Source organism: Bos grunniens, chromosome 22 (genome assembly GCF_055505025.1).
Source record: "Bos grunniens cultivar Pamir isolate PY7600 chromosome 22, Bosgru_T2T1.0, whole genome shotgun sequence".
Taxonomy (NCBI): Eukaryota; Metazoa; Chordata; class Mammalia; order Artiodactyla; family Bovidae; genus Bos; species Bos grunniens.
Genome location: NC_141186.1, coordinates 17080356 through 17092060, shown reverse-complemented (window position 1 = coordinate 17092060; position 11705 = coordinate 17080356). Strand labels below are relative to the sequence as shown.

The 11705-nt window shown below is 51.9% G+C and overlaps 1 protein-coding gene across 19 annotated transcripts; it reads left to right on the top strand.

Annotated features, from left to right (window-relative positions):
- Positions 1-50: 50 nt before the first annotated feature.
- Positions 51-11601, top strand: IL17RC (interleukin 17 receptor C). 19 transcript variants are annotated; one of them, XM_086366399.1, is made up of 19 exons: positions 51-366; positions 638-659; positions 835-987; positions 1261-1335; positions 1426-1524; positions 2173-2284; positions 2557-2601; positions 4124-4263; positions 4488-4547; positions 6290-6344; positions 6430-6611; positions 6706-6756; positions 8132-8177; positions 8317-8438; positions 8709-8768; positions 9295-9343; positions 10620-10715; positions 10821-10859; positions 10949-11601. In XM_086366399.1, the coding sequence occupies exons 4-19, from the start codon at positions 1282-1284 to the stop codon at positions 11575-11577; spliced, it is 1839 nt and encodes a 612-aa protein (XP_086222525.1). In that variant the 5' UTR covers positions 51-366; positions 638-659; positions 835-987; positions 1261-1281; the 3' UTR covers positions 11578-11601. The 19 variants fall into 19 exon arrangements, 18 of the variants coding, with proteins under 18 accessions (XP_086222525.1, XP_086222516.1, XP_086222531.1 ...); XM_086366390.1 differs by having other exon boundaries at positions 1426-1535; XR_015151030.1 differs by lacking the exon at positions 10821-10859 and having other exon boundaries at positions 1426-1535; positions 6706-6851.
- Positions 11602-11705: the final 104 nt, after the last annotated feature.

The window sequence follows — 11705 nt, the reverse complement described above, 5'->3', positions numbered from 1 at the left end:
GGACCGGGCGGGGCGGGAACAGACGGCTGCCTGCCGGGAGCCAAAACGAAAGCACTGTGGCTGGGACTGGCCTGGAGTCTAGACTCCCGGGAGAGGCGAGCGTGAGCAGGCCAGCGCTGGGACCCCAAGGCTGAGGAGCGATTCCAGCCTCTCCTGCCCCGAGGCCCGCGGCTGAGTGGGAGCAGAGGTGTGGTGTCTGCCCCCCCTCGGGGGGGGGGCAGGACAGGGCCTCAGGCCTGGGTGCTGCCTGGCACCTGGAAGATGCCTGTGCCCTGGTTCCTTCTGTCCTTGGCTCTGGGCCGGAACCCCGTGGTCCTCTCTCTGGAGAGGGTTGTGGGGCCTCAGGACACGGCTCGCTGCTCTCCGGTGAGTCTGGGGCCCCGGGCGGGCTGAGGAAGGCTCCGGGTTCGGTCTGGGGCCGTAGAGGCCCTAGCCTGGCTCCTGTCACTGCCATCCCTGTCAGAACCGCCCTGGCTGGTCTGTCGGGTGCTGATGGGGTAAGAGAAGAATGGGGAGGGGGCAAGAGCTAGATCTGAGTTCTTCTGGGAGGGACTTGAAAAAGGGAGAAAGAGTCGGCGGCCGAGGGAATGTTAGATCTGGAAGCATAAACTCTGACTTGTCTTTACCTCTCTCCCAGGGCCTGTCCTGCCATCTTTGGGGTGAGTAGCTCTACTTTTAGAGAGGAAAGATCTTCCTGGGTTGGCAGCAGGGAAGAGGGATGGGAGCTGTTCAGCCTAGGGAGAGGGCAAAGCTCCTTGGCCCTCTGGGGGTGTCAGGTGCAACCAGACTCTGGGTCTGAGCAGCTTCAGCACCTACCCCACCCTTCACATGCAGATGGTGACGTGCTCTGCCTGCCTGGGAGCCTCGTGTCCGCCCCAGGCCCCGTGCTGGTGCCCACACGCTTGCAGACAGAGCTGGTGCTGAGGTGCCACGAGGAGACTGACTGTGACCTCTGTGTGCGCGTGGCCATCCACTTGGCCGTGCAGGGTGAGCCTATCATCCTGTGACTGGGCATTGGGTGCACGTGAGTGTGTCTGATGTGGACACAAGGACAGGGTGGGAGGAGACTGTCAGGTAGCCCGGGGCATCCTCAGATTCTCCTGGAGACACTGGCCAGTGCACACCGCCCAAGTCAGCCTGGTCTCACTGCCCACCCCCAGGCCCCAGGCCTGGCCTCTGCTTCCAAGCACCGAGCTTCCTGGAAGGAAGCTAAACCCAGAGCTGAGGCTGGACCTGTGCCTTGCTCTTGGGCCCTTCCAGGGTACTGGGAAGATCCTGAAGATGAAGAGAAGTTTAGAAGAGCAGCTGACCCAGAGCTTGAGGAGCCTAGGAACGGTGAGAAGAAGCTGGTCGACCCAGCTGTCCCTGCCCAGAGCCTTGCCCTCCCTCCTGGACCTGACCGCCTCCCCGCCCTGTTGTTCACAGCCTCTCTCCAGGCCCACATCGTGCTCTCCTTCCAGGCCTACCCTACTGCCCACTGTGTCCTGCTGGAGGTGCAAGTGCCTGCTGCCCTCGTGCAGCCTGGTCAGTCTGTGGTATGCAAAATAATAATAACGCTAACCACTTCCTAAAGCTGAAATTCATGAAGTACTTTCATGTACATTATCTCTTTAAGTCCTAATCTCAGCAGGGCTGTGGGCAAGTCATTTCAGTCCTTTATGCTTCAGTTTGCTTGTCTGTAAAGTGGGAATAAGAGTAGCCCCACCTCGGGAATTCTCTGGCAGTCCAGTGGTTGGGACTTCCAGCTTTCACTGCTGAGGTTTGATCTCTGGTCAGGGATCTAATATCCCACAAGCCATGAGATGTGCCTCCCCCACCAAAAAAAAAAAAAAGAAGAAGAATAGTCCTATCTTATATGGCTGTTGTGAGAATTAAATGAGTTGATATATGTAAAATACCTGGTATAATGCCCAGCTCGGAAGAGCCTCAGAAAGTTTAATTTTTCTTTTGTAATCCCTTAACTGAGTGGGAGGGTGTTATCCCTTCACTGGCCCTGCTGCCACTCCTCCTGAGGGTGTGTATCTTAGAGTCCTTGAGGACATGTTCATGATGGAATTTGGGGGCATACAGTATAGTCATTGGTTGGGAATAGGGCAGAGGGTGAGTGGAGAGGGTCCATGGAGAGGATTCTGAGCCTTATACCACCAGCCTTCCGCCACCCTCTCCTCACAGGGCTCTGTAGTATTTGACTGTTTCGAGGCTGCCCTGGGGGCTGAGGTGCAAATCTGGTCCTACACTCAGCCCAGGTACCAGAAGGAACTCAATCTCACGCAGCAGCTCCCTGGTAAGTGACCCCAGAGCCTGAGGGGCCCCAAGTCTGGCCCCTTGTCTGTCTCCCCACTGGCAACTGCCCCTCTGCACTCACCCCCTTGCTTGTCCCAACTTCACTCAGTCACTCTCGCCCCCAGCCTCCCCAGGTGACATTGCTCCCCAGTGGGCACTGAAGTAGATATGGGTGATATTGAGGGGACAGGGAGCCTTCCCAGGGGTTGGTTTGCCCCCCTCCTTTCTTTGGCCCCTAACCCCACTGGAGGCTTTTCTGTGATCTCTCCCCAGACTGCAGGGGTCTGGAAGTCCAGGACAACATTCAGAGCTGCTGGGGTAGGAGCTAGGTCCAGTGAGGCTGGGAGGAGGGAGGGGCTTGTTCTGGAGTGGGAGGGGCCCTGGGAGTCAACTTCAGGCCTGGCTGCCACACCCCACAGACTCACAGAGCTCATTGATTCATTTATCACACATGATCTACAGTAGTTCCTACTCCGTGCCAGGCATTCAAAGGTGAATTCTCACTCCTTAGAACAAATATTTGTTCATACCAGAGACAGCCAGAGGCCCAAAGCATGGTCAGGATTATGGTGTAACCCCTGTCCCGCCCCAATATATCAAAATAAAAATAGCTTTAAACCATAAAATAAGGGCTAAGGATCTCAAGGTTCTGATGATGTTTTTCACATAAACTATTTGGACTTTTGTTTCATTCCTTTAAAAAAAATACTTTATTTATCATGGTGTACCATACATACAGAAAACTGTAAAGTGCACTAATTTTAATTCCAGTTCAATTAATTTTTACATATGTGTACACTTGTGTAACTACCAGCACATCAAGACAGAAACACTGTGGGCTTCTGAACTCTTATATTATTTCAACTTCATTTTCTGCTTAGTTTCTTAAACTTAAGCTTGATGCCTCTTTGGTAATTCATTTAAGACTGCTCAGCACCAGGGTTTTGATATACAGATACACATCACGGATTTCATGTCTTTATTCATTTAGTAGACCTTGATTCACTTAGTCATCAGATATTTATTGAGTAATTATTCTGCCCAAGGAATATCCCTAGGCACTGGAGATAAACCAATTAAAAAAAAAAAATCCCTGCCCTCACAGAGCTAACATTCTAGCTGGGAGTCAGGGTCATAGTAGAGGTGACAGAGGACACTTCCACATATTTCACGTGGAAGTGTGAAATACACAGTAAGTTAGATGGTAATTAATACTATAGAGAAAATTCAGGGAAGAGGGATATGGAGGTTGGGAGTGGCAGTGGTCAGTCAGCATAAGACCCGAAAGAGGCGAAGGAGGAGCCATATGCGTATCTGAGGGGAGAGGGTTCCATATGGAGGGAAGCGCCAGTGCGAAGGGCCTGGGGCAGGAGCGTGCCTGGTATGTTTAAGTGTTAGTAAGGAGGACAGTGTCTGCAGCAGGTTAATTAAGGACATGAGTGCTAGGAAAGGAGATTGGAGAGGTCACAGCAGCCAGACGGGAAGTACTTGCAGGCACTGTAAGGACCCTGACTTTTACTGTGGGAGTGAGGTGGTGGGGGCGGGCATCAGAAGGTTCTGAGCAGAGGAGAATGCTTTTAGTGGTTACAGGGTACTTTCTGGCTGCAGAGGGAGAAGCAAGGAGAAGAGCCAGCTCCAGACCCCCTACTGGGGTCTACACGGGCTCCATCTTGGGATGCAGCCAAAGTTTGGTTCGTGATGGAGACACAGGCTCTGCCCTCCAGGGGCCCCCTAGTCTAAGGGGTTTGAAGGAAACTCCAAAGGGCAGTGGGTGGGTATTACCCAGGCTTGGGTGTGCGGAAGAGGTGAGGGAAGACTGTCTGTCTGCATCCCCCCGCAGCCCTGCCCTGGCTCAACGTGTCTGCAGATGGCGAGGACGTGCGCCTGGTGCTGGACGTCTCTGAGGAGCAGCGCTTCGGCCTCTCTCTGTACTGGAACCAGGTCCAGGGCCCTATAAAACCCTGGTGGCACAGTAACCTGGTGAGGCCTCCCCCTCCCCAAGTCCATTCTCACCATAGGCTGATGCCCATGCTAAAGTTGCAAGTGCCTTATCACAGGGGACCCTTGAAAAGGACACAGCCACCCACAGTCAAAGCAAGGATCATCGGTGGGGGAACAGCTACCCGCCTGGTGTCCTTAACTTTGGCCTGCAGCCTTTCTCCTACTCATCTTCTCCAGCTTCTCCCCTTCTACTTGTCCCACAGACTGGACCACAGACCATTACCTTGAACCACACGGACCTGGTCCCCTGCCTCTGTATTCAGGTAGGAGCAGAGTCCGGCCGGGGGCCCGGGGAAGGGGATCAGGGAATTGGTGAGAGGGTTGGTCCTCACCTGCCTGGTGGAATCTATGGCTCCTAGGGGCTGGCCCCCTTGACCTTTTCTGTCCTGTGTCTTCTCCTTGTGCATGCCCTGAACACTCTTCCTGCTCTTTGAAGGCTTCTGCCACTCCTCTAGTTCCCTCTCTGGGCTTCCCTGGAGAGTAGAGCCTGTGTTGTGAACTCAGACTCATTTGAATCCTGATTCTTGCCATTTCCTAGCTCTGTGACCTTGAGCAATTCACTTCACCTCTCTGAGCTTGTTTCCTATAAGTAAAATGAGAATAACAGTACCAGCCTAAGAGGGCTATTACAAGGAAGTGTGCCACTTCCAGCTTATATATGCTATAATAATACATTCTCCCTCTGATTGTACATTTAATTGGTCATCAGGTCCCATGTTTTACTTCTGACATTAACGTCTCTCATTCTCACTACCTAAAATGCCCTCACTTCTTTTTCATATACCCTAATCCTTCCAGTTCAAATGTTACTTCTTTCCCAAAGCTTTTGTTCAAACTCCAGGCCTCTCCTATCTCCTCCAAATCTTCTTGCATTTCTGTCTTTTCTGTTCATTATTTATTATTTCTTTTGTTATTTGAGCACCTGTCTCTTCTTGCACAAGACAAATCCTCAATAAATGGAGTGCTTGATTTATTAATTTGTATACATGTTTTATTCTTACTACAACTGCGAATCTGTGATTTCCCTGAAGGCAAGGAAATAATAACTATTCACATTTAGTAAGTTCCCTGGAGCTTTGCATAATGCTTGGCATCTAGTGGGTGCTAATCAAGTTTGTTAAGTTAATGAATGAATGAATGCGTGAAACTCTACTGCTTAGCACAGTGTTAGGACATGTAACAGACATTCATGAAATGTTTGCTGTCACATAAATGTTCTCATTGCCAAGCACAATGCCTACTACAAGTAGCTCTTAAAGGTTTGCTGAAGAAATTATTCTATTTCTCCTGTGCTTAGAACAAGGCTAAGCCAAGAATGGGTGCACTTAAAAGGTCTATTGGAAGAATAAATGGAGAATAGATGGATGTGTCCTTCACACTTAGCACAGTGCCTGGCAAGTAGTGTGTTCTCACAAAGTGATTGTGGATTTAATTGTCGAATGTCCCTATGCCTACCATAGTGCTAAGACACATGGTAGGTACTCATTAAAAATTTGTTGAGTGAAGATGTTGCCAGATGTTGGCATGGGGATTGCTGAAAGAATAAATGTGTGCAATTCTAGGACTTTGCAGAGAACAGGAAGACCATATGTTTGTAAAATACGTCCTCCCTCTATATTCAGTATCCTAGAGGGATTAGTTCCAGGACTTCTGTGGATACCGAAGTCTGTGATCCTCAAGTCCTTTATATGATATAAAATGGTGCAGTAGTTACATATAATTCACTCACATACTCCCATATACCTTAAATCATTTCCAGATTGTTTATAATACCTAATACAACCTAAATGTTATGTAAACAGTTTCCTGTAGACAAATTCAAGTTTTGCTTTTTGCAACTTTCTGGAATTTTCTCCCCAAATATTTCTGATCTGAGGATGAGGGACAGTGGATAAAGAGGGCCAAGGAGGGCTGACTGTTTGGGGCTGAATGAATGCACCCCCAGGGCTTTAAGCAGAGGGTTGGCTGGGTTGAACTGACCTGTGGAGCTCTCTTTCCTTTCTAGGTGTGGCCCCTGGAGCCCGACTCTGTCAGGACCAGCATCTGCCCCTTTAGGGAGGGTGAGTGAACAGGTCCTGCCAGGGCGGGAGCAGTGCGGGAGGGACCTGCTGGTGAGCAGTGCAGTGACCTGTCCTGTGCCTGCAGACCCCCGCGCACACCGAAACCTCTGGCGAGCTGCCCGATTGCAGCTGCTTCCCCCGCTGGGCTGGCGGCTAGACGCGCCATGCTCGCTGCCCGCCGAGGCCACTCTGTGCTGGCAGCCACTGGATGGGGGCCCCTGCCTGTCGCTGGTCCCGCCGCTGCCCCGAGAAAATGTTACTGTGAATGTAAGTGAAGTGGCAGGAGGTTCCTGGGGTTGGGGAAGGAAGGGGAGCCCAGGAGCCCACTTTCATGACCTCATGCATTACCCTCTTTCCACAGAAGGTTCTTGAGTTCCCCTTGCTGAAAGGCCACCCCAACGTCTGTGTCCAGGCAAGAAGGGGGCGCCAGAGAGCTGAGCTGGGGAAAGGACCTGCACGGACCCCCAGTCTTCTGGATCCACTTTATCCTTGGGTCCCTGGAGCAAAGTGGTTACCAACTTCCTCTTTAGGAGTTCCACTATTTACTTTAGCAGTGCATGGCATGCGAGCCTGGGCACTTCACCTGTCTGAATGTCAGTCTCCTCATGTATTTAATGGGGATGATAATAGTAACTACTTCACAGATGAAGATTAAATAAGTGCTTCACCTTGGTGACTGGCACAAACTAAATGTTCAGCAAACCTTAGCTGCTTTGATACTTGTTATAATTATCCCATTTCCCTACCTGGAGAAATGGGTTGCTTTACAACTTCAAAGGGTGGTTATAAAAATATTAATTCAAGATTTATTGAGCACCTACTATATGCCAAGCACTGTTTTAGGCTCTTGGGATAGCTGTGTCAGTGAATAAAACCAATAAATATTCCCACCTTTAGAGAGCTTATGTTCTAATGGAAAAAGACAGACAATAGACATAATGAGTAAATTACATAGTCTGTTAAAATTGTGTATAATTGCTATAGAAAAAGATGGGGAAGGATAAAGGAGGGTTGTAGTTGCAATTTCAAGAGGGGCAGTCAGATGAAGCTTCTTTGAAAAGGTGGTTAGATGAGAAGGGAGTATATAAAGTGCTATCAGAAATGAAAAGAGTAGGGACTTCCCTGGCAGTCCAGTGGTTCAGACTTTGCCTTCCAGTGGAGGGGGTGCAAGTTTGATCCCTGGTTGGGGAGCTAAGATTCCACATGCCTTCCAGCTGAAAAGCCAAAACATAAAACACAAGCAATACGGTAACATTCAATAAAGACTTTTAAAATAGTCCACATCAAAAACAAACTTTATTTTTTTAAAGAAATGAAAAGAGCTAAGTTAGGCTGGGCTTCCCAGGTGGCTCAGTGGTAAAGAATCTGCCCACCAATGCAGGAGACATAGGTTTGATCTCTGGGTTAGGAACATCCCCTGGAGAAGGAAATAAACTCACTCCACTATTTTTGCCTGGGAAATCCTGTGGACAGAGGAGCCTGGTGGGCTACAGTCTATGGGATCACAAAAAGTTCAGACACAGTTTAGAGATTAAACAGGGAAGCAATTTAGGGCTGTCAGACCCTTTAGCACAGATAACCTCACGAGGCTGAGGCTGAGAAAGATGGAGTGATTCCTCATTAACCAGCCTTGAAGCTAGATCTGCCTAAGTTCAGGTCCAGAGTCCAGACCACCTCCTCCCCCAACCTGACAGGCCTCCCCCTTGTTGCTCCTTCCTTCTCTTCTGATTTTTCTGGCCTCAGCTTCTTTGTTCCTCATGTCTCTAACTCTGGCCTCTTTTGAGCAGGTGAGCACCTGGGAGAAGCTACAGCTGCAAGAGTGCTTGTGGGCTGGTGAGTGGAACCTCAGGGGAGGTTGGGGCAAGGCCACTGCAATGGGGTGAGCCCAGGAAGTGCCAGCCCCTGGGTGAAGGTCAGACATGGAGCAGGGTTGGGTTGGGTCTAACTCAGAGTGGGCTCTCACCCTTTCCAGACTCCCTGGGGCCTCGCAAGGATGACATGCTGCTGGTGGAGACACGAGGCCCCCAGGACAATGGTTCCCTCTGTGCCTTGGAACCCAGTGGCTGCACCCCACTGCTCAGCAGGGCATCCACGGTGAGGGATGGCGGGCCCTCCTCCCTGTCCCTTTCCAGCTCCATCTCACACCTGACCTCAAATTTTCACTCTCTTCACATTCCCCTCCTTCAAGCCAAGCCCTGTGCTGGTCTCTGGAAATGTGGGGGTGACTTAGACTTGGACCTTGTTCTCAATGGCCTCTCAGAAGTCTCCCAGCCTCCCTCCCCAACTATTCCGCCCACCTGTAGCCTGGTGGGTCGCCTAGGTGTGGTGCCTCTAGGTGACAGCCCCCACTCCTTGGCTTGGCAGAGGGCAGCTCGCCTTGGAGAGCAGTTACTACAAGACGTGCAGTCGGGCCAGTGTCTACAGGTAAGTAGGTGGCAGGAGGGCCCTTCCCAATGCCAAAAGGCAAGGGGCTTCAAACCCTATCTTAAACTTTTTCTACCTCTTACTGTGTCTAGCAGGAAAGAGTGAGAACCCTTCTGGGGCAGGGTCCTCCTCACTGTCCTCTAGCACCCATCCATCCATGTGCTTATTTTCTGTCCAGCCCAGGGGAACCTAAGGGTTGAGCCACTGTCCCCAAGTTGCTCACTGCTGGGTAAGAAACCAGCAAACAGATAACCACTGGATTAAGACAGTCGATAACCAATGTGTTAAGCTTTGGGTTCCAGGGGACATTCAAGTAAGGGTCTCTTCCTGTGGGCCAGTTCTGGCACCAGAAGGAAGGCACAGTCCAGAAAACAGGCACAGCATGGGCAAAGCAGAGCAGCTTGTGGCAACCTGCTGTGTGTAGAGGGAAATATGCATGGTCAAGGCTGCAAATTTGGGACTGGAACTTGGTGAGTGTGGAACACCAAGCTGGGGCCCTGGATTTGCTTTTGTTTGTATCTTACAGCTCTGGGACAATGACCTGGGAGCACTCTGGGCCTGCCCCATGGACAAGTGTGAGTATTACAAGAACTGCCCTTAGGGAGCTGGAATCTTGACAGGGACCATTCCCAGGGAAGCACACACAATGAATGGCCTTGTCCTTCCCTGGCTAAGATCAACCAGAGGGTAATTCCTTCATTAATTCACAAACTAATCTGGTGATCCCAGTATCACCAGAGACAAAATCCTTGTCCTCATGCCAGTGTCCAAAGCCCTGAATGCTTACAGAGGGGAGCTGATCTAGGTCAGGCGAGTTCAGGGGAAAGGTTGGAAGTGAACTCTGAAGGCTGAGCTAGATGAAGGGGGTGGGTAAAGATGCATTTTTGTGAAGACCCTGGGTGATTTTTTGAGGAACTCCAAGGTGGCCACTGTGATTGTGTTTTGAGAGGTAGACCTCTGTCATGAGATGAGGACATGAGGGCCATTGTAGGGCCTTGGGAACCAATGTAACCAATTTGGATTTTATATTAAGAATAGCAGGAACTTTTTGAAAGGCTATAATCAAATTTGCATTTAAAAAGATCTTGGGCCGCCCTGTGGTAATGAAAGTGAAAGTGAAAGTCAGTCAGTTGTATCCAACTCTTTGGGACCCCATGGACTATATAGTCTATGGAATTCTGCAGCCAGAATACTGGAGTGGGTAGCCTTTCCCTTCTCCAGGGGATCTTCCCAACCCAGGATCAAACCCAGGTCTTCGCACTGCAGGTGAATTCTTTACCAGCTGAACCACAAGGGAAGCCCAAGACGACTGGAGTGGGTAGCCCATCCCTTCTCCAGTGGATCTTCCTGACCCAGGAATCGAACTGGGGTCTCCTGCATTGCAGGTGGATTCTTTACCAACTGAGCTATGTGGTAGAGTTAGAGGCAAAAAAGAAAGAGGTCAGAGACACCAGATAGAAGGCTGCTGCAGTCATCCAAGAGAGTGAGGTCAAGAGTCTAGCAACCCTAGCCTTGGAGTGGGGGCAATAATCTTAGCAGACATCTTAGCACTTACTATGTTCCCTCAGCATTATGTTCAGTGCTTTATGTGGATCAATACATACAGTCCTCACAAGAATCCTATGAAGTAGATACCACTGTTACCTCAGTTTTACAGAGGTGAAAACTGAGGCAGAAGGTGAAGTCACTTACCAAGGTCACCCATGTAGATTGATCTGTGTTCATACCCTGTACTCTGACCCTATGAGCTCTGACTTTGGGCAACTCTCTTCATTTCTCTGAGCCTCAGTTTTTCTCCTTCGTGAAGTGGGGGTCTCTTAACAAGCCCATCTTCTCCCTTAATTCTCCTAGACATCCACCAGCGCTGGGCCCTGGTCTGGCTGGCCTGCTTACTCTTGGCCGCTGTGCTTTTCCTTCTCCTTCTTCTCAAAATGAGCCGTGTGAAAGGTGAGCGCTTCCCAGCTCCCCATTCCCCAGGGGCAGGACTGGAAGTTGGCCAGGAGAAAGCGGGGACCGGGCTGACCGGCTGCCTCCGCTCCTCTCCCCTCGCAGGGTGGCTGAGGCTCTTGAAGGAGAACATCCGCGCGGGGGGTGAGTGTGAGCAAGAGCGGGGCGGGGGGCCGCCCCCAGCGGCCCTCGGGCCAGCTCACGTCTCCCTCCCGCTCTGTTCTCTCCCGCAGCGGCCGCCCGGAGCCGCGCGGCTCTGCTCCTCTACTCCGCCGACGACGCGAGCTTCGAGCGCCTGGTGGGCGCCCTGGCCTCGGCGCTGTGCCAGCTACCGCTGCGCGTGGCCGTGGACCTGTGGAGCCGTCGCGATCTGAGCGCGCAGGGAGCGCTGGCCTGGTTCCACGCGCAGCGGCGCCAGACCCTGCAGGAGGGCGGCGTGGTGGTCCTGCTCTTCTCGCCCGGGGCCGTGGCGCTGTGCCGCGAGTGGCTGCAGGATGCCACTTCGGCGCCCAGGGCGCACGACCCGCACGATGCCTTTGCCGCCTCGCTCAGCTGCGTGCTGCCGGACTTCTTGCAGGGCCGCGCGCCCGGCCGCTACATCGGGGCCTACTTTGACAAACTACTGCCCGCGGACGCCGTGCCCGCCCTGTTCCGCAGCGTGCCAGTCTTCTCTTTGCCCTCACAGCTGCCCGACTTTCTGGGGACTTTGCAGGGATCCGCCGCCCCCCGCCCTCGGCGGCTCGCGGAGAGAGCGGAGCAAGTGTCCCGGGCCCTGCAGCCCGCCCTGGATAGCTGTTTCCGGCCCCCGGGGGCCCCGGGGACAGGACGCGGGATGGGGCCTGAGGCAGGAGACAGAACTTGAATAAAGTCAGACCCTATTTTTCTACCCGTGTCTCCAGTGTGTCTCCTCAGCTACTGTCTGCCGAACTACCGCCAGTATCCGGTATCCCCGCGCCCCTTTAACTCCCGGACAGGTGCAGTCCGGAGACG